Source organism: Glycine max, chromosome 18 (genome assembly GCF_000004515.6).
Source record: "Glycine max cultivar Williams 82 chromosome 18, Glycine_max_v4.0, whole genome shotgun sequence".
NCBI classification, from domain to species: domain Eukaryota; kingdom Viridiplantae; phylum Streptophyta; class Magnoliopsida; order Fabales; family Fabaceae; genus Glycine; species Glycine max.
In genome coordinates this window covers 48773965-48801929 of record NC_038254.2, presented here as the reverse complement: position 1 = coordinate 48801929, position 27965 = coordinate 48773965, and the positions used below count along the sequence as shown (strand labels likewise).

At 35.7% G+C, this 27965-nt stretch overlaps 1 protein-coding gene, 1 long non-coding RNA gene and 1 other non-coding gene across 5 annotated transcripts; all 3 read right to left on the bottom strand.

Moving 5' to 3' along the window:
* Positions 1-1141: 1141 nt before the first annotated feature.
* Positions 1142-5271, bottom strand: LOC102666096 (uncharacterized). 3 transcript variants are annotated; one of them, XR_419628.4, is made up of 4 exons: positions 2036-5271; positions 1727-1931; positions 1580-1641; positions 1142-1490 (listed from the first exon to the last, which is right to left on the bottom strand). It is a non-coding gene; the product is annotated as an uncharacterized lncRNA (long non-coding RNA). The 3 variants fall into 3 exon arrangements; XR_005889523.1 differs by having other exon boundaries at positions 1580-1635; XR_005889524.1 differs by having other exon boundaries at positions 1757-1931.
* Positions 4779-5116, bottom strand: MIR10440 (microRNA MIR10440). The gene has a single exon (NR_161736.1). It is a non-coding gene; the product is annotated as a microRNA MIR10440 (primary transcript).
* Positions 5272-9592: 4321 nt separating the features above from the next.
* On the bottom strand, positions 9593-26151 carry LOC113000221 (uncharacterized mitochondrial protein AtMg00810-like). The gene is made up of 2 exons (XM_026126896.1): positions 25538-26151; positions 9593-9947 (listed from the first exon to the last, which is right to left on the bottom strand). Exons 1-2 carry the CDS (start codon positions 26149-26151, stop codon positions 9593-9595), a joined length of 969 nt encoding a protein of 322 aa, XP_025982681.1.
* Positions 26152-27965: the final 1814 nt, after the last annotated feature.

Here is a 27965-nt window from a genome sequence, read left to right as displayed (position 1 = left end):
AAATTGAAGAGTTTTGTTCAGAAGAATATGTTTCTAAGTCCAAGTAAAGTCAACACAACCGCTTGTTGAAGCAAAAGAAGCCTTTATAAAGATTGATCAAGTTCCAGTTCCACCTCTGGATAGTTTAAAACGAAACGTATTAATTATTATACAAAACAGAATTCCGACTGTGATGCCGACAAGGTACACGTTAACAGTACACAACTACACATATGCCTGCTCCTTCACACTTATCACTTAATCTTAGCAATTTTTTGTATAAATAAGATACTTTTACTTTTATTTTTTTTTCCCTTTCTCAATTTACAAATCAAATAAATAGATTTTTTTTTATCTCCCTTCGTTAACTAAACCAATCGACCAAATAAAGAGATTTTATTTTCCTATTCCCCTCCCTTTACCTCTGTTCCACTAAATTCTTTCCTTCTCCCGCTTTCCTCAAATCAGTTGTCAACCTAGATTTATTTACCGGCAGTTGCTTGGGGCACCCAGCGTTTTTTGCTGGGACACCCAGCAACTTTCCAAAATACCGAAAATACCCTTATGGTATTTTGGGTTACAAATAGCAGTTTCATTTTTTCATTTTGTAAATTTTCGTAACTTAGTGTCAGTTGCTTTTGTTAAGCGTGATTTGAAAACGTATTTGGTCTCCGGTGGTATACATGTGTTTGTGAGGAGTATACGATGAATTTTGATCGATTTCTGTCATTGGAAAAAGAGAGGAGTGCAAAAAAAAAATCATCGTACATACGGATTGACAATTCGTATGACCAGTGTATGTACTTTAATTTATTTTTTTTGCTTAATCCGGCCATTTTTTTATATGAATTAAATTTTTTTCTTTTAAATTTTACAATGATAAAACAAATCAATTAAATTTTGCAATGATAAAAGAAAACAATTTAAAATATATTTTAATGATTAATTTTAATTTAGTTGTTGCTTAAATTTAGTTATTACTTTTACTATACTAATTGGATAAACTTAACAATGATAAAAAAATTTCATTTAGTCATTAATTAAAAATACTTATTTTCAAAAACATGACCAGATTTTTTCAAAAACAATGAGATAATATTATACATGACAAAACAACTATTATGTATAAGAAAATTGTTGCAATAAATTTAAAATCAACACATTATAAAACAATTATTATAAAACAACTAATATATAAATAAATTGTTCACAGTTAATTAAAATGTGCATAATAATAAAATTGTTCGAAGTAATAAAAATGTTCACAATCCTAAGGCAATTCATACACACGACCAATAAAGCACACAGTTAACATCGGGATCAATGAATTCGAAAACTATTTTCATGTCAGTGGTGAACGACAAGGTCTTGTAGAAATGTTTCCATCCGGCTTCAATTTTTAGTGTCTTCCTCCAATGATTGAACACGAGTCGACATTCTGCAACATCTTCCAAGTGCAAATGAGTCCAACCTTTGTCTTTCAAAAAATAATGCATGACACTTGGAACGTCCTGACAAATAAAGAAATGTTATGTCAACAATTTATGTTATGAAATTTAAAACTTGAAAAATAAAGAAATAAAATTAGGAAGTTGTTTACCAGACTACTACAGGAAACTTTCTGCTCAGTGAGATAAACCTTGAAGGTCACAGAACCTAGCACTTGATGATATAAAGAATGTCATCTTGAGAATGATTTGGGCAGGCAAGGGGTCTTGAATATAGTAAGAAAAAAATGCATTCTTACCATAATGATGCAAGGATACTAGATGATTACCGGTGAGCTGGTAAAAATTGCGCAGTGTTATCCACCCTGCTACAATGACTGGTTGGTTCAAATCTTGGTTGTACACAATGTTATGATAATTTTCGTCTTTGTCAACCAAATGCCATATACTGTCGAGTACGTCCTTCCACTTGACAGCATATACCTTACCAACTTCACCGAAAATCTACATGTCATATCACAAAATAAGGTTGGTTAGTTACACAAAATAACAGAAAAATCAAATGTTAATTAAATCAAAATGAACATGACATGGTCCCTGGCACTAACGGTCTAGAATAAAGCCTCTGGTGGAGCTACGACATCCTGCATCATGTTTTCCAATTCCTTCCATTCCCCATGCTCTTCAATTGTTAATTCTTACATGATTAACATTTAAGCAATTAACATGCATTCAAGCACAAAACAAAATTAACATTCAAGTAACTATATGTTAATTCTTATTGGGCATATTCGCAAGAAGGTGTTCGAGTTCCTCATTCACGTTGGTCCAACGTGATGACAACGCACGAGAGCGTGACATTCTGAATATATTTGATAAAAGGATATTTTATTATTTTTGTTCTACTTTTCCTGTTTCTAATCTAATGTTTGTGTTAAAAAACTAATATAATCTAATGTAAATTGTAATCTAATCCTACTAACATTTTCCTATTTCTAATCTAATGTTGTTTGTGTTAAAAAACTAATCTAATCTAATCTAAATTGTAATGTAATCCTACAAACATTTCTTAGATAACCTGAATAATAAATAAATCATTCATAAAATCAATAATAAACAAACTAAAATCAATATAAATATCCTTCGTTTTTTCCTATTTTTTTTTCTAATAAAAAACATTTTAAAAATTTAAAAACTTTTTTTAAAAAAAAGGCCATACGACAATCCATATGGCATACAAATATTTTTTAAAAAAAGCTATACGAATTGCCAATCCGTATGACGTAAAAATAGTTTTATAAAAAAAGGTCATACGGATTGGCAATCTGTATGTTTTTTTTTAAAAAAAAAATATTTTAAGGAAAACAACCATACAGATGGCTTTTTTAAAAAATGTTTTTTTACGTCATACGGATTGCCAATCTGTATGACGTAAAAATATGTTTTTTAAAAAAGGCCATACGGATTGACAATCCGTATGACATAAAAAAACTTTTTTTTAAAAGCCATACAGAATGCCAATCCGTATGGCTATTTTCCTTAAAATATTTTTTTTTTAAAATCATACGGATTACCAATCTGTATGACTTAAAACAGATTTTAAAAAAACTATACGGATTGTCAATCCGAATGACTATTTCAGTAAAAGAAAAATATTTTTTTTAAAAAAACTCATACGGGTTGTCAATCCTTTTGGCTTAAAACAATTTAAAAAAGAAAACCATACGGATTGACAATCCGTATGACTTAAAACATTTTAAAAAAAGCCATACAGATTGCCAATCCATATGACTTAAAACAGTTTAAAAAAAACCATACGAATTGTCAATTCGTATGGGTATTTCAATAAAAGTAAAAACCAAGTAGACAGAGAGGAAGCATGGCTGGCACGAAGAATGACAGAACAATACACAGAACACAAATCAAGCAACAATAATGCAAACCAAAGAAGGAAGAAGATTCACTAACCTCGACGGGAAAAGAAGAAGGTCGTCGGAGAGGAAAAGAGGAGGCAGATTTCGAAAGAAGAAGCAGAGGAGGAGGAAGAAGAAGAAGAAGAAGGCTTCTCAAGGAAGGAAGATTTCGAAAATGGACAGTGACTCATACGGATGAGTCACTGTGTTGCTTATATATTAAAGGGTGAATAACATTTTTACCCTTTCACCCATGTTGCTGGGTGCCCCAGGAAAAGTGTTGGGTGCCCCAAACAACACCCTTATTTACCATAAGAAGTTCCTACGAGAGTTACTACGAGAGTGGTAATAGACAATAGTTATACAAAATTAAAACTAAAATATGATGATATGTGCTGCTAAACGGTAACTTTATGGTAAATAATGAATAGGAATTGTCATTTTTTTTATAGGCTAGGAATTCTCATTTTTAACTACTAACGAATGGTCATAAAAGTAATTTGCTTTAGGATTTTCAGGCCTCAAATACATGCCCAATTGAATTGAACCAAAGGTGATTGTGTGTTTTTAAATTTACTTTTAAATTATGATCTCTTTTCATTTATTTTTTTTGGATTTTGAGCTTTCAGGTATATTAACTTTTTAGAAGCAATTTTATTCCCAACACATTAAATATGAATTTCTCTTTCAATGGAAATTTAAACTTTAATTTATTATATTTTGAAAAAATATTTTTTTTCGCTAGACGCAATCTTGTGGCTTTAAATTATGATTTCTTAACACATTATTTTTTTAACATCCATTATTTAAAAATCAATCCTTCTAAGCTAAATATTTTCTACACAATACATTTTCTTATGTAAACAAACCTTTAATAAAACTCAGTTAATTTTTTATGCATTCTCTTTACTTAACTAAAACAATGTTTAGAGTTTTGTTTTAGCATTAGTTTATCAACAGAAGATCAAGGTCGACTTCTATCTACAAACTCTAATCATAAGAGTACACTAAAAGCGGCAAAAACAAAATAATGTTGTTTGGTATTCTAAACTCCTCCATCAATCATTAAGAAAATAAAAAAGAACATAAAAATATAGAAGAAGAGGAAATTCTCTACAAACCATTAAAAAAAATTATTTCCATCAACACAAGAATGATTCGTTCTGAATAAGAATCCAAACTGAAGTTAGAACAAAGAAAAACAGAACAACCACAAAGCACGGTAGAACTGAGAAATTTTCAAGACTCAACATGAGCAAACGCAGTAGTATGAGTAGCATCTTCGGGCAAGAATCCTGAGGTTCCTTCAGGAGCACTTTAGTTGTAGTCAAGCAATGTGAACATTCCAACGCATAAATTCAAACTTATCTAAGCAATGGTTGATGAGATGATACTCAAAGCCAGAACTGCAATTTTCACCATAAGCAGGACAAATGTTATGATTGTTAGAAGATTTTTGTTATATATCTAAAGTATTGTCCCAATGATCATCAAAGGGTAAAGACAATGTTCAAGATCAGAAACACCAATGATCATCAAAGGGTAAAGACAATGTTCAAGATCAGAAACATCACAAGCTTGTTTCTTTGGTGAACATAATCTTTTCTCTGTCAAAGTTTAGTGTTAAATAACTTGTTAAGGTTATCTAACAACTCCTTGTAACATTAAATTCTTACACAAGAAAGACTTTGTTAACCAAAGAGCACAATTTGACCATTATACTTTAATGATCATTGGGACAATACTTCAGATATATAACATAAACCTTCCAATCATAACATGTGCTATGCTTATGGTGTAAACGGCAGATTATCTTCTGGCTTTGACTATCATCTCATCCACCATTGCTTAGACCAAATATCACACTGAAATTCCAAGAGAGTGAATCATCTCATGCATATCCAGCAACTTTGTATCCCCTTTTTATTTCAGTTGAGCGAATATATAGGAAACTTCTTGGAAGTTTCGTTCACTAGCTCCATTTTTCCTAATATGTCTTTTATAAAAAAAAAAAAAAGCTGATGTAAAAGTTTTTTTTGCCTAAAAGCATATCTGTTGGAGAAAGTGACCAACATAGATAAATGTGAGTCATGTGACCTTGGTGGTCCAATGCTGTGACCAGCTGTTTCACCCGTTTGTCTTCTCATATTTGTTTAGAAGGTTAGATATGTCAGTCACTCTATCTATGACAATTGCAGCATCTACTTTACCTATATAGGACTACTTTCTAGTTTATGTTTCATTTTCATCACGGGTTATTCTGTACAACAAGGCAAGGCACAAATAATGCCAATAAATTCTTCCTCTTTATGTTTTATGGTTTGTACATTTGTGTGTGCCATTATGCCTTTCTTTACACCTCATTCCATCCTATGTTCAAATCCAACTGAAAAGATTATTAAATAGTTCTGGACAACGAAGGTCTATATAACATGTATTCAAGTTTTTTAATATACAAGAAATAATTCATAACACTAAATTATACATCATGTAAAAAAAAAATAATTGAGACTATAATAATTTTATAACACTTAATAATTTCTCATCCAATTGGGGTATGAACAAACTTCAGTATATGGATTTTGAAGAGTTTTACTCAGAATATTTCTCTGTCAAAAACTTGTTGGCACATGACTTGTTGTAAATAAAACAAACTTTTTTATGAACAAAAAGCAAATGTTCACTTTAGAAGCTTAAACCAAATGTATTAATTATTATACATTAGAAATAAAATTGTGAGTTTTACAGTGACAGATGACATATATATAGCACATAGTTAGTTATTACATATCAAAATAATAAATTTTAAAGGTGACCAATTAAATAAATTATGAGGCCAAATTTATTTACTGTTAAAGTTATATAATTGTTTCTCTCAAAAAAAAAATCCACAAGAAAAAAATAAATGATAGTTTATAAACATTTACCTCACGTGAAAACATTTTTAAAGACAAAACTCTAGAAACACACGACGGCTATCAAAGTCATTTGTTCCATAAAAAATAATAATGAAGAGTGTGTTTGATTAGATACTCTAGCAATTTATATGTTTAAATATTCATATTACTTGCCTCATATTAATAAGGATCTATCTGTAATTATCACTTTTCGGAAAGTGGCACTTGATTATATGTACAAAACTCTAGAAACACACGACGGCTATCAAAGTTATGCAACATATTAATAAGGATCTATCTGTAATTATCACTTTTCGGAAAGTGGCACTTGATTATATGTTTAAATATTCATATTACTTGCCTCATGACTTGTATTTGTTAATTTGTTCCTCTTCTTTGTTCTTAATTAAAAACAATTTAGTTGGTAACTGAAACCTCCAAATTTAATTTCCTTTTATAACATGGTTTCAGTTATTTGTTAATTCATCTCTCTAAATTTATATATAACTAAAAAAATACTTAAATTTTCAATTCAAATATAAATAAATTTAACTGAGTTTACCTCTATTAAGTTATATTATTTTTAAAATATTTTTCATTTAATTACAACCTGTTTCCAAGGACTCTATTTTATTTATGATATCAAATTTCAATGAAAATATTTTAGAAATAATTTTATTTTTTACTTAAAATTAAATGATTTTAATTAATTTCTTTAATAAATGCAAATATATATATATATATATATATATATATATATATATATATATATATATATATATATATATATATATATTTCATCAATCCAACGACAGATTCATCCTGAGTCAACGTTCTGGAATCCTATTTCATATTAAAAGCATAATAGCCACAAATTAAAGCAAAGCAGAACTGAGAAACTCTTTAAGTTAACAAAGAAAAGACAATTAATGGTACTTAATTTCTCTATGTGAAATCCTTTGAGACGTAGGCAACCAATGTAAAAAATCCAATGAGCATGGCCAAATTGATCCAAGCAAGGGGTGTTTGAAACGATGCTCAAAGCCAGAACTATAACAGCAGTAGCTACCACAATAATCAAATATGATCGGAAAAGAAGGCCTTTTTGTTATATATGTCAAGAAATTTCCAAATTGTGAACAAGGGGGAGTAAAGAATGAATACTGGCTAAAGCCAGAAACTTGGTCTTTGGTTGTTCTATTGAGAAACGAGTTTCGAGGTTAGTGGTTGTTACTTTAAAAATCACGGCAACCCAAGTAGTCAGTGATAGAAGATAATTCCTTGCCATTCTCCTTTCACAAGATCAGGATCAGTTTATATACACAATATACAAGCGTATGACTACGCTAGAATGTCATACGCTAGAAGTGGGGAATTGACTAGCTATAATTAGGAAACTAACTAGCTATAATCAAGGGACAAAATATACACCTAACTAATATAGCAGGCAAATTACCAAAAGGGGTCCCTTTGGAAAACTTATTTCCAAAATGGGGTCCTTTTGGAACTAATTCCGGCATGATGTTCCTTTTTATGTGAACTGCATGCATTTTTCATGCAAATCGCCATTGGCAATAGCGATTTCGCTGCCATGCGACACATGGAAGGCTAAACCGCCAGTGGTGCTGGCGACTTCACGTGGAAGGGCATCTCGCCACTTGCATTGGCGACTTCGCCACTGCTGCTGAAACCGCAGCTCTGACTGGGGAGTTTCGGAAATGGCAGGCCTAGGGGTGCAGGACGCAGAAGTCGTTTTCGAGGGAGGGTGCAGACTGAGCAGCTGCAGCGCACAGAGGAGCAGGGAATCGCCAGTTTGATTGGCGATTTGCTTGAGGTGGGTAAATCGCCAACCCCAGCAGCGATTTCGGTTGCTTAAATCCCTCCCTTTCCCTCGTAGACCATTCACGCAAAAAAAAACGCAGAAAGAAAGAAGGAAGTTGTTGTTGCTGTTCGTGTGCCGTAGACCATCCACGCAGGAAAGAAGAAGGAAGTTGTTGTTGGTGTTCATGGGACACACTTAAAAAAAATGAACAATTTCAAAATAGTAATTTTAAAGACAAAATAAAATACATCACACTTTATATTGAAATTTTTTTCTACACTAATATACTTACTATAAATAAATATAATGCCAAAAAAAATTATTTTAAGCACCATTCAACTTCAACGCTTATAAATTTTTAACACACACCAACAAGCCATAAACATAAACCTAATCTAATTAAAAAATTACTACAACTTCATATTAAAAAAAAATTTCACACTCAAAATACTTACTTCAAATAAATATGATGCTACAATTTTATTTTTATTTTAAACACAGTTAAAAGTATAATATTGACTAATTTTTAACATACTAACAAAGCATCAACACTAACCTAATTAAAAAGTACAATATTCAGTTAAAAGTTAAAATATTTTTTCCGCACTCCAAATATTTTCTTGAAATAAAGATGATGACAAAAAAAATTTTATTTTACATACAACTAAACCCATACACAATATCACATATAAAACTAATTTATTTTAACCCATACACAAATTTTTAACATACAGAATATTGATAAAAAATAATTTTATTTTACATACACAATGTTGATGAATTTACTTGAACTCATACACAAATTTTTAACACAAACGAATAGGCATATGAGATATAAAACTAATTTATAAAAAAATTAATTCAACAAAATATTTGATGCCAACAGTTGCTTGATTGAGACTTTCAAATCTTCAATAAAACTTTCAAGACTGATAAATTTAAACAAGGAGGCAAATTTGGACGATTTTGGTAACTTCTCAAGAACACTAGAACACTGAAACTGCAAGGAAAACACTGAAATGGCAAGTTTTAAAAACACTGAACTCAGGAGAAGTATTTAAAGGCCTTGCCCAAACCGCCAAACCAAGGGGCGAGTCCCCTTTATTTTGCCCAAATCGCCAAACGTATGGGCGATTCCCCTTTAAACTCCCCTAAGCCCAAGAAGTCAAAAAACAACCTGCACCCCCTAGGCCTGCCATTTCCGAAACTTGCCAGTCAGAGCTGCGGTTTCAGCAGCAGTGGCGAAGTCGCCAGTGCAAGTGGCGAGATGCCCTTCCACCTGAAGTCGCCAGCACCGCTGGCGGTTTGGCCTTCCACGTGTCGTATGACAGCAAAATCGCTATTGCCAATGGCGGTTTGCATGAAAAATGCATGCAGCTCACGTAAAAAAGAACACCATGCCGGAATTAGTTTCAAAAGGACCCCATTTGGGGAATAAGTTTATAAAAGGGACCCCTTTTGGGCAATTTGCCTAATATAGCATATACACTAAATTAGAATATATTAACATATATTCTAACACTCCCCCAGAGTTTAAGCGGGAGGTCGTCGAATGCTAAGATTGTCCCGAAAATCCTCAAATAACACCAACGGAAGACCTTTGGTGAAAATATCTACAATATGATAACGCGAGGGGACATGTAACACTCGAACTTGGCCACGAGCAACCTTTTCCCGAACAAAATGTATATTTATTTCAATATGCTTAGTGCGTTGATGTTGAACAGGATTGTCAGCTAGGTAGATCGCACTAACATTATCACAGTAGACCAATGTAGCTTTTTGAATCGGGCAATGAAGCTCCAAAAGCAAGTTTCTTAACCAACAAGATTTAGACACCACATTGGCAAACCCTCGGTATTCGGCTTCTGCACTGGATCGCGATAGCCACTATTAAAAAATATGAGTTTTACATCGATTATTTATGACTTTCTACATCGGTTTTTAACCGATGTTGAAAGTACCGATATTGAAAGTATTATCGTTAACATCGGTTTTTTAAAATCGATGTTAACGTAAAATTGACAACATCGATTATTTAAATAACCGATGTTATATATTAAGAATTACACCAAAAAAAATATATATGAATGTTGACAGTTCACATCGATTTTTATACAAAATTGATGTTAACTTATACATTAACATCAATTTTCTATAAAAATCGATGTTATACGTTAGCATCGGTTCTGTATAAAAATCGATGTTAACTTCCAAACGTTAACATCAGTTTAAGTAAAAAACCGATGTTAACTTATATGTTAACATCGGTTTCTGTTAAAAACCGATGTTAATATAAAAAATGTTAACATCGGTTTTTATACAAAACCGATGTTAACATTGGTTTTTTTACAAAAATCGATGTTAATGTTTTTCGATATTAACATCGATTTTTTTAAAAAAGAACCAATGTTAATATACACCAAAAACACCGATGTTGTTGGTGTATATTAACATCGTTTTTTTTTTATAAAAAAAATCGATGTTATTATTAGGAATTTTTTTAAAATACTCTCTCTGTTTTTACAAAAAACCCAAAATTTAATTTGTAAATTTAAAATCAGACCACACAGCACAACATATATCATTTGCATTCTGCTTTCAAATAGGTTTTAGCAGAAAGCTAGCTAGTAAACCATCAATTGTAAAAAATCAATTGATAACTATGAATAAATAATTTATTAATAACTATCAACAAAGATTGTTCAATGTTAAAATGAAACAACAATTGTAAAAAATGTAATGCAAGCTAGTAAACTAATTAAGTAACCTAAAGTTACATAGTTCCCTAACATCCTAAGTTTGATTTCTAACTTTGAGATAATATTGTGCCCATTGCATGCGAAGAGCCTTCAATCGCTCTGCTTCCAATGGTCTAACATCATTAAAATATTGCATGATCAAATAAAACATAAGTTAATAATGTAATACCAATGATAAGAAAATCAATTTTGTTTGAAATAAACAATTACCGTTTTCCAACTATTCCTGAAACTTCCTAAGATTATGGTGGACATCCAGTGCATCACGTAATAGTCACACTCAGTGCTTCCTTTTTGTATATTACACTAAATACATAATGAAATTTGGATATTAAACGTTAACTACAATTAGTGTACACACACATAAAATATATATAAGTAGAAGTTTTATTTAAATCACGTACCTTAACAACAATCCACCTAGCACCAGCCTTGGATTTAGGTTGTGGAGTATCATCAAGTCCTTTCAAAGCATTGTTGAATACAAGGAACATTAAAATATTGATGTTGTTGAGTTATGCTAATGCAAATGTATTGAAAAACAACATTGACCTGTTAATTATTCCTTTAAGGTAGTTGTCTGGCCTGTTATGCAAGGAACAAAACCAAACAACAAGATTTTCCTTAGGCAAAATGACGACCATTTTCCAGTGTGGGTTGTAGTGGAGACCAATATGGGTTATTGTAGTATTAGACATTATTTAAATTCAATTGTTCAGTTTGACTTACCCATTTAGGTAGGCTCCAAGGTAGACACGTTTTGAACTCTGCATCCAACTCTTCATGTAACTTTCTTATTCAAATTGCAAATGCCCAGATCTCTGAATGGACTGTGACTTGAGGAATCCATACACATTGGAATTCCCCGCTCGCATACTTGTCTCAGTCAGATGCCTATTATTGTTAAGACAAAGTTAATTATGTATGAGTTTAAAACAATAACTAAGGTAATTAAAAATAATGTAAATTGACTTACAAAATCCACAACTGTATAACAAATATGCCGAGACATTGACCACCGTGTGCAATTTCAGAGAGATCTTCGTGCTTTATGTACAATAGGAAGTCTTTATTAAACACCCCGAACACGATAGCATCCACATAACTTGGAGAGGCTTTAAAACAAGTTGTGGGATGTTCAATGGCATCAAATATAAGCGAGGCATCAATGCGCTTAGCGAGTCAAGGGAATCCGAAAGAGAATCTGCCATGCATGCATGCATCTAGCACGCCATCAACTCGCCCAACGAGTTGTTTGTCTCTTCCTGCGCTCAGCGCGCCTGTCCTGCTAAGCGTGTTCATCAATTTTGCTTGAATATATGAATGTTTGCATGAACTCACTCAGGCATTGCACTTTGGCTTAGCAAGATGTTAAATTTCCAATTTTTGTTTAAGTTTCGTATGAACTCCCTTAGCCAGCATGCCGTGCTAAGCGAGTTGTGTTGCTTGGGTAACAGTCTAAGAGACTGTTTGTCTTCTGTTGGTGGCTAAGCAAGTCAGTCTCGCTAAGCCACCCAGCCTCTGTAGGTTAAATAAGCCTGGGCTAAGTGAGTCAGTCTCGCTAAGCCCAAAGCATTTTAATTTTTTGAGTTTTTGTTCATGCGCTAAGCCAGCAATGCTCGCTAAGCGCAATTTCTTATCTTTTTTGTTTTATTTTGGAATTGGGCTTAGCGAACCTGCTCGCTAAGCCAATTAAGTTTCAGTAGTGTCTTTGGGCTAAGCGTCTGATGGTGCTAAGCCTGTATAGTGTGTCGCGCTAAGCACGCCTTGCGCGCTAAGCGCAATTAGCTCTCTATTAGAGAATAAGGCTTAGCGAGTCATGCTCACTTAGCCATTGTGTTGTGTTCAGCTAAGTGAGTGTGTCTCGCTTAGCCAGAGTCTTTGATTTTGTGTTGTCGCGCTAAGCGCGCTCTGCGTGCTAAGCATAAGCTGTTATTTTCATAAGGCGCACTAAGCGAGAAGTCTCGCTAAGCGCCCAATCTTATTTTTTGTTTTATTTTTCTGCTTTTAGTTGAAATAAAAACTGGTCTAACTTGTATCCTGTGACTCTTTTTTATGCAGATGGCCTCTAGAAAGAGGAAAGCTACTGCTTCTAGGCCCTAGGAGCCTTATGACACCACCAGGATTACATTAGAGGGGGCCTGGGAGAGGTTTGAGCAGAACATTTACTCCCAGAACATCCTTCCGGAGAGGACCGGAATGTTGTTCTGTACATATCAGAGTATGACGAGTTCCATAGAGAACTCAAGAGGCACTACTGGCACAAGGCCTTGACCAGGCAAATAGATGGGCATATTGATATGGTCCTGGTCAAGGAATTCTACGCTAATTTATATGATCTGGAGGATAAATCTCCGAGGCAGGTCAGGGTGAGGGGCAAACTTATAAAGTTCGATGATGAGTCCCTCAACACCTTCCTGGAGGCCCTCGTGATTCTGGAGCCAGGGGAGCACGTTACTACATATTCCAGGTTCTACCGTACATGCACAGACCCTCAGGAGCTTGCTGCTAAGCTTTACATTCCAGGGCGTGAATTTGTTTTAAATGTTGAAGGAGCGCCCTGGAAGCTCCTAAAGAAGGACCTCACCACCTTGGCGCAGACCTGTAGTGTCCTATCTTATTCTAACCTCGCCCCCACATTTCACACATCTGATCTGAATATGGATCGGGCGAGGTTAGTTTATGGACTCGTCATGAAGATGGATATGGACGTGGGCTCGCTTATTTCTGGACAGATCTCCGAAATGGCCTAGTCCAAATCCTCTAGGCTTGGCTTTCCTACACTCATTACTGCACTGTGCATAGCCAGAGGAGTGGTATTAGATTCTCTGACTTTCGAGTCTCTCAGCCCTACCATTAATTTGACATATATAAAGAAGAATTGTTGGAACCTGGATGACCCTTCGGTCACATTTCCAGGGACCTGCAAGGCCAGGGCTCAAGGATCTGAAGGCTTATCTTCTTCTGCTCCCCTTGCTCCTACTCCCTCTACATCAACTCTTCCATCACCACCAGTTCACACCGGCACCTCCACTTCGAGCTCCGATGTCACAGTGCCGATTCTGCAGAGCCTCCACCATGGCTTATGCCTGGTGATGCAAAGTATCCATGATCTGGCTCAGCATCGACCTATTATTGGCATGGAGGATTTCATGGCACGGGTGGCCTGGCCAGGAGTCCAGCCTTCTCCTTTGGGGGTAGGTGAGGCTTCCGCAGGCCATGAGCCTCTATCGAAAGTCACACCTGAGGTTACTCTAGAGGCCACTCCATGGACTTCACCGGTCACCATATCAGTTGTGGAGGTCTCAGAGGAGGAGGATGGCGCTGCAGACATAGATTATGCAGCAAACATGACAACAACGCAGAGTACCTGGGATCCCTGGCCTACAGCTACACAGGAGACACCTCAGCCAGCCCAGGACACTTCCTTTTCACCTCAGGATGAGCCAACTGCACCACAAGAGGAGTTGTGACAGGATCTTTTTGCATTTTTCCTGTTTCTAATACATTTTTATGATTTTAATTTTAGCTTTATGTTTCATTTATTTAGTATCAAATTCTCTAGCCTTGTGAATAGTTTGCAGTTTTGATTGTTATTGCAGTGGTTTGATTTGATTTGAAAACCGTGTGTTTGTGAATGATTTGAATTGATCGATTGCATGGATTGAGTGAATTGTGATGCATAGATCATATGCTTTTGAATAAGTATGTAGTGATTAGAAGAGAAAGAACATGAATTAGGAACATGGCTGAAAATGTTAGTTGGTTTGACAGGTAGAATTTGAAGGTAATCATTAGCCATTACCGTGTGTGATGTTTAACTATGAGAGAGCAACTAATATTGGGTATCGATTTTTGCATGAATCTCTGATTACTGAATGAATGCATGAGTTTGAAGATGATTGAAATAGCCACTTAGCCAAAGAGCTTACCTTGTGCATGAATGATTTATCCCTTGCACCTATGTTGAGCTGATAATTTGATTGATTGACTTGAACCTTGAGCTTGTAAATTGTAACCTCCATCTACCTTTTCTTAGGTTGTAGGAGAGCATCATAGTTCAAGCCAAATTTGTCCCAAATTTGGGGGAGGTTATTGGGTGACAATAATTGTGGTAAGAAAGATAACAACACACACAAAAATATCAAGAAGTAGCAAGTAAAAGCTGCTAAAATAAAATATAAAGAAATTTCAAGAATAAAAGCCAAGTGGGTGCTGTTATTGAAGCTAAGTGCTGTAAATATTGAAAGGAAAGTAATAGAAGCTGGAATAAAAGAGAAAGGGGTTGATCTAAGGATGAAGGCTCTCCTAGAACTTAAGATTTTTGCATCCTAGAAAAACCATGATTTGTTTGTAGCCCAGCCTCATTACAAGTCAAGAAAAGTCCTTCGGATTCAATTTGTGTGTTTGTGACCGTATGACATGAGATGAAATGGAAAGATTGAGACTTGTGTTGGTTGTTGATTGAGAAATAACCTTAAACACTTGTGCTTAAGAGAAACAGTGACCGTGAGGCATTGGCTTGATGAACCTTCCTTGATATTTGTCTTGCCTGCTAGCTTATTTCATTTGTGTGCCTAATTATCATGTTCATATCTTTGAAAATCCACATATCTTGTGAAAACCTGTTGGTTGAAGCATGGTAAAGATGAAGAAATAGAAGGTTGTAGTGGCTGGTGTCTCACTAAGTGAGGCATATGCGCTTAGCGAGACACATCCGCTAAGCGAGACATTAGCGCGCTTAGTGAGTCAAGGGAATCTGGAAGAGAATCTGCCATGCATGCACGCGCCCAGCGCGCCATCAACTCGCCCAACGAGTTGTTTGTCTCTTCTTGTGCTCAGCACACCTGGCTCGCTAAGCCAAAAATCACTAACTCGCGCTTAGCATGAAAGTGGCGCTATGCGAGCCTTCGAGGATAGAAAGCCCTTTTTAAGGCTGAAGTTGGAAAAATCGGAGATTCGGCGATATTGAGAGCATAGAGAGCGAAACAAAAAGGCACAAAACAGAGCAAGGAAGCCAAAAACCTCATCTTTCAAGAGGATTTTAGGTTAGTGAGTGATTTGTAGGTTTCTAGAGGTGGAGGAGACATCCCCATCACTGTGTAATCTGTAATTTTCTTCCGAAGCCCCCATCTTGTAGCTGAAAGGTGTTGCCTTGTGATGGAAGGCTAACTTTCTGTGTTGGGAAATTCTGTTGAGACTTGATGTAAATTCTTAACTATCTATTTAAAGTTGTTTTATGTGTTCATTACTTCTATCTACACTTAATTATTGCATGTTTTTGTTCCGATCACCCATTTGTGTGTAAAGTTAGGATTTTTAGCATTGGAAAATGTTTTTAATCCTTAGAACTGGATAGAGCAAGGCTAGATAACTGCATTGCTAGGCATAGAGTGCAGGGTTTTAGTTTTTAATATGTTGTGATTTTAATGTTGTTCAGTTAGGCTAACTTTGACGAGGGTTCCGAGAATGATGTTTAATTAGAATTAGTCCATTCACGCGAGGGATCGGTGTTTGGTTTTTAGTCCTCAACATAGAACACTGAAATAACCTTAAATAGAGAAAAATCTTTTAATTACATCAAGCGTTCAGTAGAAGGACCCGACATTTTTAATCATTTGTTTTCTCTTCTGTTTTGATAGTGAAATTTGTAGTTAATTTAGATTTACAATATACATCTTTTGTTTATTTCTATTTCATTGCTTTTTACAAATGTCCACTTGCTGAATAAAACTTCACTAAATGAAACAAGTTCCCTGAGTTCGATACTCGGTTTCTTACCATTTTATATTACTTGTGACTCGGTACACTTGCCAATAAAATTCGTAGTTGTAAAGTGAGCGAACAAGTACATCCACCACAAATAAACATGACCAGAACATTTGATTTCTCTAACCAAATGAACAATTAAGTGAACCATGATGTCAAAGAAAGCAGGAGGAAAATACATCTCCAACTGGCACAGTATAATTGCGGCCTCATTTTCCAAGTCATCAAACTTGACAGGATTAAGGACTTTGCTACATATGGCATTGAAGAAAAAGCACAAGCGAGTTATGGCTAACCTGACTTTGTTAGGCAAAATGTCTCGTATGGCCACGGCTAATAATTGTTGCATCAACACGTGATAATCGTGAGACTTTAACCCTACCAGCTTAAGCTCTTTCAACTGCACAAGGCTCTTAATATTTGAAGAGTATCCTTGTGGGACTTTGACTCAGCACAGACACTGACAAAAACTGATCTTCTTCTTTCTGGACAAAGTATGATAAGCTGGAGGCAAGTATATTTTTTTACCATCAGACCTTAGATGCAACTGCAATCGTATACCTATTTCAGCTAGATCTTGACGGGTATTCAGACCATCTTTCGTCTTGCCTTGAATGTTAAGGAGCGTCCCAATTACACTATCACATACATTTTTCTCCATATTCATAACATCAATACAATGTCTAATATCTAGATCAAACCAGTATGGAAGATCAAAGAAAATAGACCTCTTCTTCCATATGCAAGTCTTACTTTTATCCTTCTTTTGGGTCTTTCCAAATATAGTATTCAGGTGTTGAACTCATTGGAAGACCTGCTCACCAGTCAACGGTATCAGCGCAGTTTCGTGCTCTTGACTTTCATTAAATGTTTTTTTCAATTGCCTGTAAGGGTGATGAGGTTTTAGAAAACGGTGATTCCTATTGTACACTATTTTTCTACCATGTCTCAGCTGTATGTAGTTTGTGTCTTCTTCACAGATGGGGCATGCATGAAGACCCTTAACACTGTAACCACTCAGATTCCCATATGCTGGAAAGTCATTAATGGTACAAAAAAGCATTGCACACATTTGAAAAGTCTCCTTGCGAAACCCATCAAACACTAAAACTCCCTCGTCCCTCAACTTTGTCAGGTCTTCAATCAACGGACTTAGATAAACATCAATGTCATTTCGTTGCTGTCTTGGGCCCGATATCATCATAGACAACATCATGTATTTTCGCTTCATGCATAACCAAGAAGGAAAATTGTAAATTACTAGTAGAACTGGCCATGAACTGTGTTGAGTGCTTAAATTGCCATATGGATTCATTTCATCATCCATATCTGGCCTTGACATTAACCAGACTTAACATCGCCGACAACAACATTAAGGAATTCTTGCACCCCGTATACAAAGGCTTCTTTGAATCACTTTGAAATCCTTCATACATAAGGGCATGTGCTTGCTGAAAAGACTCTTGTCCAAGGTCACGAATCATATCCTCCAAGCGATCTCCCATTTCTACATCAAACGGTTAAGATTGGGATCCACTTTGCATGTTTGTCAATTCACCATGCCATATCCACGTCGTGTAATTCTTCTTAATCCCATCACATAATAGATGCTCTCGTACGTCGTCCAGTATTTGTCGTCTTCCGTTCAAACAATTGATACAAGGACAATAATATTTTCCATCTTCATTCGGTCGACTTCTTTGTGAAGCAAATTGCAAGAACTGCTCGACGCCTTCCTCATATTCTGGGCTGATGCAACTTTCCTTCATCCAACTTTGATCCATCTAAGTAACTCCGTGATACTCACAAAGTTATTCGATGCATGAAAATCTTACTTTTTTATTATAGTCGTGGCCCTATCCCATTCAGGAAGACCGTCTTTTATGGTAGCTTCGTATGTCAGGGTTAATTCTATTTTGTTAAATTTGACAAAAATTTCAGAAGCATTTCGCATTGGTCTCCAAGTACACGACATGAAATCAGTGAAATTAATTTTCCGATAATCAAGCATGCGCTCAGAGAACAACTAGAAATGCATTGTATCAAAATTTCATCAAATTAAACAAAATAATGTTAACCTTAATGCATGAATCTACCATAAAAATACCAGTCTCCCCAAACTGTCCAAACGGACAATTCAAGATTGAATACAATGATTAATGCAAACTGTCCGAAAGAATCATTGCATTCAGTCTCAAACGGGAATCTAAGATTTTCTCATCATGAACACAATTTGTATATCATATATCAGTTGTTTTTAACGGCAGTGAACAAGTAATAAAAACATTAATTGGTAACAAACATTTGTACCCGTGATGATGAGCAGCACGGTCCAAAATGAAATGAACAATCTAACAAATAACTCAATGACCATCTACATCAATCATCAAAAAAATATCAATATGTGACAATGAGTAGACTTAAAGTATGATAGATATCAATTGACGTCATCAATGTCTGAAAATCATAAGTCTAACTAGCATACGCAGTAGTGAGGCTTCATCATTTTGAAGCAACTTAATGTCTAATCATTTTCAAGCAAGTTAAAATTTCTAGTGCTTCATCAAATGATTATAGCTATTTACTTTTTCTAAAATTTGTTGCAAGGATTATATTTGCTTTCTAAAATTTGGTTATTTTGAAATTGATTTTACAGAAACAATAGTGGATGTTATATATGATTTTTTTACACTAATGGAGACAAGTCACAATATTGTTGCATGCTTGGGACATGCATGCAAGCTGTGTCTTGTCACTAGATACCTAGGTTTACAATCTACCTATCTATCTAGCTAGTGAACTTCACAATCTAGCTGGCAACATTGTAATTAGTGCTAAGGTCACAGTTCCAATGTTACGTGGTTGTCCAACAAAGCTGTTGTTGTTGAGCACAAGATCTGTGAGGTTCTACAGTTTGTCCAAGATGGAAGGAAGTTTTCCTTCAAAGCTGTTATTAGAAAGTTCCAACTATTGGATTGAGGAGCAGTTGAGTAGCTCCAAGGGAAACTTGTCAGAGAGCATGTTTCTGGCCAAGAAAAGTTGTTGAAGCTTTGAACCTTTGAGCCAGAAGTTACTTGGAATGCTACCTATCAGAGCATTATCAGACTATTAAGCTCAGAAGGAATTTCTCCATGTAGTTTGTTTCCAACCAAATTCAGGTATGTCAAGTTAGAAAGATGACTCAAAGCTGTAGGGATTGATCCAGATAAACTGTTATTAGCCAAATTCAGAATTTTCAAAGATATAAGAGATCCCATAGGGGAAGGTAAGTCTCCTTCAAGAATGTTGTTTGATGCTGCAAAGTTTTGGAGCTCTTCACAGCCTTCAATCTCTTCAGGTATGTGGCCATTAATGTTGTTCATTTGTACATCAAAAGATATTACATGCTTCAATTTACCAGTTCCAAAGGGTATGCTTCACTCATATTGGCAACACTAGGTGGAATTTCACGTGTCAGCATGTTGTCTCCTATTCTAAGAACTTGCAACTTCCTCAAGTTACCTATCTCTGACAGAATGTTCCCAAAGAGATCATTTGAGTATAGTTGCAATATTCTTAGATTTTAAAGCTGACCCAGCTCTGAAGGGATGGAGCCAGAAAGAGAATTTGAAGACAAATCAAGTGTTTGAAGAGAAGTGAAGTTACCCAACTCAGTTGAAATAGAACCTAATATTCCTGAACCAGAAAATTTGAACATAGCTCTGTGTTTTACCAGGTAGGAGTTCTTTGTCATAGACTAAACTCCCAAATAATCTTAGTAAAGGTCTTTTACTTCACAAAATAAAAAAAAAAGATTCTTACTTGGTTCATTGGGTATATTGTTAATATTTTTACTAGTTCCTCTTGATTGTTTTGTATATTTCCCCTTGATTATTATATCTTCTTGCCCTTAAAGACCATTGCTACTCTCTACCTTAGACAGATTCATTGCAAATACCCAAAGTACTCAAACCTTAAGATACTAACTTTTAATAATATCCCATAAGACAAGGAAATGCACTGTGATTGAGTATGGGGTGAAGAACTGAACATTTCTATTACTGTTAACTTATTTATGGCATTGACATCTCAGTTTGATAGAGTTAAAAGTAGGGAATAAAGGACCACCTAAAGCACCAAAAAAGCACAGCACAGTCAGAACAGTAGCTAGAGCAAGATTCAACAATCAGGATGTTGTTGCTGGAGTGATTGTTGGTACTGAAACAAATCCAGCTTATATACATAGTGCACATGCAACTTATGTACAAAGTGCACATGCAATCTCCATTGGCCTTATTTTATAAATTTATTGTATTTCTACCTTGACAGCAAGGCAATAATGATTCAGAAATTTTGTCTCCATATTAATTGGTTGAATTAATAATTTAAGCAAGCTAAAGTGCATGCTTTGTTCAGACTTCTTCTCATGTGCCATCTTAGTGTCATCTATTTAATTTAAAAGACTGATGAATCCACCTTTTTCTAGTTTTATCTCATTTCTTACCATTGACTTGAGCTCATAGTTTCTTTTCTTTCATTTTGAAACCTGTAATCAGCACAAGAATGTTGCAGTACCAAATTGGGATATTATTGCCTTTTTTGGGACATACTTGTTAGCTAGTTGGTAGGAAAAGTGGAAACTAGAGAAAGAGTGACAATGATGATTGGTGGATTTTATGGTTTATAAATGCAGAGTAAAAAATGTGCAAAATGATAGGATTGAGTGGTTTCCACTCCTCTCATTTATTAGGTGAAGGATAAAGGAATACCATGCTATATACTGATCCTTTTTTAGTTTTGTTGTGTCATTTTTTTATGGGATGTAACAGGACATATCACATGGTTGCAATGCATCATGATACATCTTCGGATCTGAAGGTGGTTGGAAACAAATTGAAGGATATATTAGAGGTATGCAAGCTTTTCTGACCATATTGAATAAAAATTGAAGGTGCATTTATAATATTGGATATATTAGAGGTATGCACCATATTCACCAAGCAGGCTATATGCCATTCCTCCTAGAATTGCTAGTGGCTCAGTTCCTGGAGTTTCCTCTAAGACATACTAGGATGATAACAAAAAGTGAAAAAAAAAACATAAATGCTTACAACAAAACTAATAGACTATTGGACTCAGGAAAGTATCACAACATTGTGGATATGAATGTTGGATTGGTTAGTTTTGCTGCATTCATTCTTCAAATCTATGGGTCATGAGTGTTGTGCCTACTATATGTGTTAATAATATTTTACTATTATGATGTTCTTTTTCAGATGCAAACTATTTGACAAATGGGCATTTAGACTCTGCCATTGGTTAGCTAATGGGAGAGTGCAACAGCAAAGGACGAGTTTCAAAAGGAGGGATATCTTCTTAGAAAAGCATTACTAACTAAAAGTAGCAAAACTAATTAATTAAACCATAGATAATATTACTCTACAACACCACAACACAATCTAACAGCTCTAATTAATTAAACCAGAGATAATGAACAGTTACTATTACTTAGTAGATGAGTATTTAGGGTAATTTGAAAATGGGGTGATTGTTATTTAGAGTTGAGATTTGTTTTGGCAAATTGTCAGAGTAACCAGTTGTTGTTTTATGCCTATCACTAAGTGGTTATTTTGCTTCAAAATATGATTATCATCTCTGCAATTGGAATTATCTATTTCCCCTTGGAATTATCTCTACAGTTGGAACTTATAACACTGCCACAGACAAGAGTGATGTGTATAGCTTTTGGGTTGTGCTTATTGAGCTGATATCATCCATGCCAGCAATTTTAGCAGCCAGGGAAAGAGATGAAGTTAACTTGGCAAATATTGCGATGAAAAAGATTCAAACAAGAAAGCTTAGTGAGCTTGTAGACCCATCCTTTGAATTTGAGTCAGACCAACCAGCATCATCCAGCAAAGTGCATCCACCCTAAGCAGTTGCACACGACTCAGGTGAACTTGGAATTTGAATGAATAATAAGCTACGAACTTCACTAAATTCCTTGACTGAGTAACTGAAAAGGGAATCTAACACGCCCAATGCCACCAAAGATGAAACCAAACATACTACTACTTGTCTAAATGTCACACACTGAAATTAATGGCAGCAAACATTTCCACCAAACAAAACTTTGTACAAAGTCATGTGTAGCTAAGCTATACGTACCAGATTTTTCTTCTAGAAAATATGAGAAATAGTAAATTGCATGTTATTAATTACTAATCAAAACTAAATTGTTGTTCCACCTACTTTTAAGTTCCCAATAAACAATAGGGGGAGATTTGAAGGCTGAAACAAAAGTTTGAGAGTCAACAAGGTTTGTATGAGTTGTAATCAACTTAATTTGTGACCTGCTGAGTAGCAAAAGAATGGTCAAGGATTTTTCATTTCAAATCCGAGTAGCAAAGGGACATTGTATAACTAGAGAAGTCTGAAATTCTGATCTCATTCCTAGCTAGGATAAGAATAAAAGGAAAAGGGGAAGATGAGGTGCTCAGATTAATGGTTGATGAAGATAACTTGATTATGTAGACTTGCAACAACCTACACTACACCTAAATGTCACAATTTTAGGACCAGAAGTGGTTACTGATTAGAAGCAAGCTATAACTCAATACAATCAATACTTAATTAAAGCTTACAGAGTTGGAGTGCAAGAGGGTGTGGCTGGAGGGTTGGTTTAGTTTGTCTATTCATTTATTGTACCTATGGTTTGGCAGTGTGGTTTGGAGGGAAGATGGTACTAGACAAAGGTTATACAGGAGGACAAGTCATTAGTATATTTTTTGCAATTTTTACTGGTTCCATGTAAGTTAGCTTCTACTTTCCCATATACATTGTGGATGGATGAAATAATCCATATCTTACAACCTCTACCAAGCTTGGCAGGAAAATTTGATCAAATTTTCTGGGCTAATTTCTTTTTGTTGGTCTCTTGGGCAGGCATCTCCAATCTTAACTGCATTTGCTGCTGGACAAGCTACTACCTTTAAAATGTTTGAAACGATTAAGAGGCAGCCAAATATTGATGCTTATTACACTGGTGTTCGATGACTATATGATATTTCTGGAGATATAGAGCTTAAGAAGGTATGCTTTAGTTATACTTCTAGACCTTATGAGCAAATATTCAATGGATTTTCAATTTCAATACCAAGTGGCACTACTGCAGCTTTGGTAGGGCAAAGTGGAAGTGAGAAATAAAAAATTATTAGTTTAATTGAGAGATTTTATGATCCACAAGCTGGTGAAGTTCTAATTGACGGTATCAATCTCAGAGAATTTCAACTGAAATGGATCAGACAGAAAATAGGACTTGTCAGCCAGGAACCAATTCTATTTGCTTGCAGCATTAAACAAAATATTGCCTATGGTAAAGATGGGGCAACAGATGAAGAAATCAAAGCTGCTGTTGAACTTGCTAATGCTGCTAAGTTCATAGATAAATTTCTCCATGGGAGCTCACAATTCATCTTTCATATTTGAAAATCTTATGTGTCTATGTGTGTGTATTCAATAAGAGGCCTTTTTATGTCATTACTTTTGTAAAATTGTGAGTTTAGGGACTTGACACGATGGTTGGCGAGAATATTAGAACAAGCACTAATTTAAGAGGGTCAATGGGATACATTGCACCTGAATGGCTAAGGAATGCACCAATAACTACCAAAGTTGACAAATACAGTTTTATGGCTAAGGAATGCACCCTGCTTCCAATGTATGTTTGTGATAACACTACGCTACCCTTAGGGGAGTTGCTATCATAGTAATTACATAAAAACATTCAAACAATGCAGTAGCACCAGCAATCAATGCATTGCAATTCACACACCTAAACTAGTGAGAAAGATTGAAAAATTGAAGAAATGGGATACCTGAAAAATGGCCAAGAAACCAGAAAAAGCAAGGCAGACAATATATGGACCAACTTTCTGCTCAGACCCTGCCCAATCAATTTTCACTAACCCAATCAGTCACATCATAGCTAAGCACCAACACACAAATCAAAAGTGTACTAGTTAATTTTAGTTCACCAACAAAACATGATAAGTAACTTGCAGAATATATATTTTTGGTACTTCCTTTGAGTGTTGAATTAAGTGGTCCTACTTAAAAGGATTTTACCTTTTGTACAACTAATTAAAAGCTATAACACATAAGCTTGCGAAAGATGATTGTACAGAGCTGCACATGGCTGGTTAAATTTATGTTGAACTTATTGGCCAAAGTTTGTTTGCTGAATCACTAAAATCCTGCATTTTTCTCCCTAAAATCCTTAAGATTTAGATAGCACATACATTACTCTTGCTGAGTGGATAGATATTTAAGTTACCAAATACTGAAACACTGAATGGAAACCTAGCCAAGACTGAATATTTAAACACTTGACGGACAGGGGTTCTTACCTTTAACACAAAGTTGACAGATGAAGTGCTTCGTTGTTGCTTCACAGACCTTCAAGTGAAAGACGACCCAGCCAAAGCTTCAGTGACACAGAAAGGGTGACTTCGAGGGTCACAACTGTGAACATAAGCACAAATTCCATGAGGGTCACACTAAGTGGAAGACAAACAGAAAACTAAAGGGGGGGGGGAGAATTTGGCTTTTTAATTTATCAATAACACAACATCGGTTTTCTTGGAAAAATCGATGTTAACGTTATAAACTTAACATAAGTTTTGATGAAACTGATGTTAACAAATTAATGTTAACATCGGGTTTTAAAAAAACCGATGTTACCATCAACTAGTTCACATCGGTTTTTTCAAAACTAATGTCAATTAACCGAATTTATTAGCACCATGCTCTTATTAACATTAGTTTTTAGAAAAGTCGATGTTAACATCAGCTTTTAAAAAAACTGATGTTAATAAAGTCTCGTTATTTACCATTTTGCCACTGCATTTTTGTTAACATCGGTTTTTATCAAAAATCGATGTTAAATCTAGATTTTGTAGTAGTGAGCGTAGCCTGCCTTTTGGCTGACCAAGAGATTAAGTTGTCACCTAGAAAAACACAATAACCAGAGGTAGAACGACGAGTATCTGGGCATCCATCCCAATCAGCATCAGTATAAAAGAGAAGAGTGGATGTGGAAGAGGGATAGAGATGAAGACCAAAATCCAGAGTACTCTGAATGTAGCGCAAAATGCGCTTGAGAGCGTACATGTGTTCTTCCCTGGGGTCATGCACGAATAAACATACATGTTGCACTGCATATGCAATGTCGGGTCTTGTGAAAGTAAGGTATTGGAGAGCCCTTGCAAGACTCCTATAAAGAGAGGGATCCTCAAATGGTGTGTTGGTAGTAGCACTAAGCTTGGGTTTCGTATCAACAGGTGTAAAAGATGGCTTACAAGAAGACATACCAGCTCGATCAATAATCTCGGCAGCATATTTCTTTTGTGATAAAAATAAACCACCTACATGACGAGTCACTGCTATGCCCTGAAAATAGCTCAACTGTCCCAAGTCCTTCATAGCAAATTCGGAGCTAAGAAAGGATATGATAGATCTCCGGAGCTCATCCGAGGAAGCAATCAAAATGATATCATCCACATACAATAATAGGTAAGCCATAGAGATACCTTGATGATAAATGAATAGAGAATGATCCGAAGTACTGTGAAAGAAGCCAAGAGTACGTACATAGTCAACAAATCTCTTATACCAAGCCCGAGGGGCCTATTTAAGACCATAAAGAGATTTCTTCATCAAACACACATGATTAGGCCGATCTGGATCCCGAAAACCCAAAGGTTGATGCATGTAAACAGTCTCTTTGAGTTCTCCATGTAAGAACGCATTTTTGACGTCAAGTTGATGAATAGGCCAATCTTTAGACAGAGCTAAATTGAGAACTGTGCGAATAGTTTTCGATTTGATCACCGGACTAAATGTCTCACCATAATCCATGCCAACCTGTTGATTTTTACCATTAGCTTGACAAAATTACCGAAATGACTTATTATCAAATTTCGTACCATTATCACATTGTATACTTTTGATGTCCCGTTCAAATTGAGTTCGGATGTATGATTTGAAATTCAAAAATGCAGCATAGGTTTGAGATTTTTGTGATAAAGGAAAAGTCCACAAAAATTTCGAATAATCATCCACAAACAAGACATAATATCTATGACCCGAGAAACTCAATACGGGTGATGTCTAAAGATCACTATGAATAATATCAAATGGCATAGTAGTGTGAGATTTTGAAGCATAAAATGGCAACTTAACATGTTTCCCAAGAGAACATGAATGACAAATACAAGAGTCCTTAATTTGATTACACTCAATCAATTTATTCTTCCCAAGAGAGTTAAGAACAGGTGCTCCCGGGTGACCTAAACGGTCATGCCAAAGAGATGGTGCTAAGGCTGCAAAAGTATATGGTGATGTGGCTGGATTTGTAGGCTTAGTGATGGGATAAAGCTCGCCCCAACTCTCACACCTCATCAGTGGCATCCCCGTCGGAATGTCCTTCATAGAAAATCCAAATGGATCAAATTCAACAGTAACAGAGTTATCAATTGTAAACTTCCTAACTGACACTAAGTTTTTAACAAGTTGATGAGCATGTAGGACATTATTTAAGGATAAGGGAGGACATGGGGAAGACAATGTTGTGTGACCATAACCATGAATTGGAATTGAATGACCATTACCAACAATTATACCACGTTTATTGCTCATATTAAAATAAGACGTGAGGTTACCTTGTGCATAAGTCATGTGAGACGTAGCACCAGTGTCCATGTACCAATTTACATCTGGTGGAGTGAGCCCGAGAGTATGCATTGCTGCTTCTATGTCGGTTGGAGTCGGTGTTGTTATGTATGCTTGTGGAGGTCTGGGCCCAAGAATACCAGGTTGTACTCGCTGCCGCTGTTGTCCGAAATTGGGCCTGGCCCATGAGTCAGAAGGCCATGGACATGGAGGTAAAGCCCACGGAGCCATCCATTGCCAAGGCCATGCTTGTCCGCCAGACCAAGGAGCATTAGTCTAGGCCTGATGGTCGGCGTGTTGTTGTCCACCACCACGGTAGCTGCCACCTGTCCTACCCTCACCGCTGGCACCACCCTTTCCCCCACCACGACCATCGTTGTTGCTGCAATTTTTTCCACTGTTATTGCTGCGGTTTTGTTGCTTCTTTCGGCCATTATGATGGTGAGTTGAAGAGATATGATAAGAAACCTCATGAGATTCATCTATGTCACGAGAAACCATAGCAACGGATGAGTTCTTGACCATTTTCTTGGCAAGGCCTGCCTCTTCAAGAGTGAGCATCAAACGAACTTGGTAAAACGGGGGCAATGGATCTTGTTGGCGAATGAGTGGTGACATTATTGTAGGGGTCAATGAGACCAGATACAAGTTGTTGAACCAGTCGG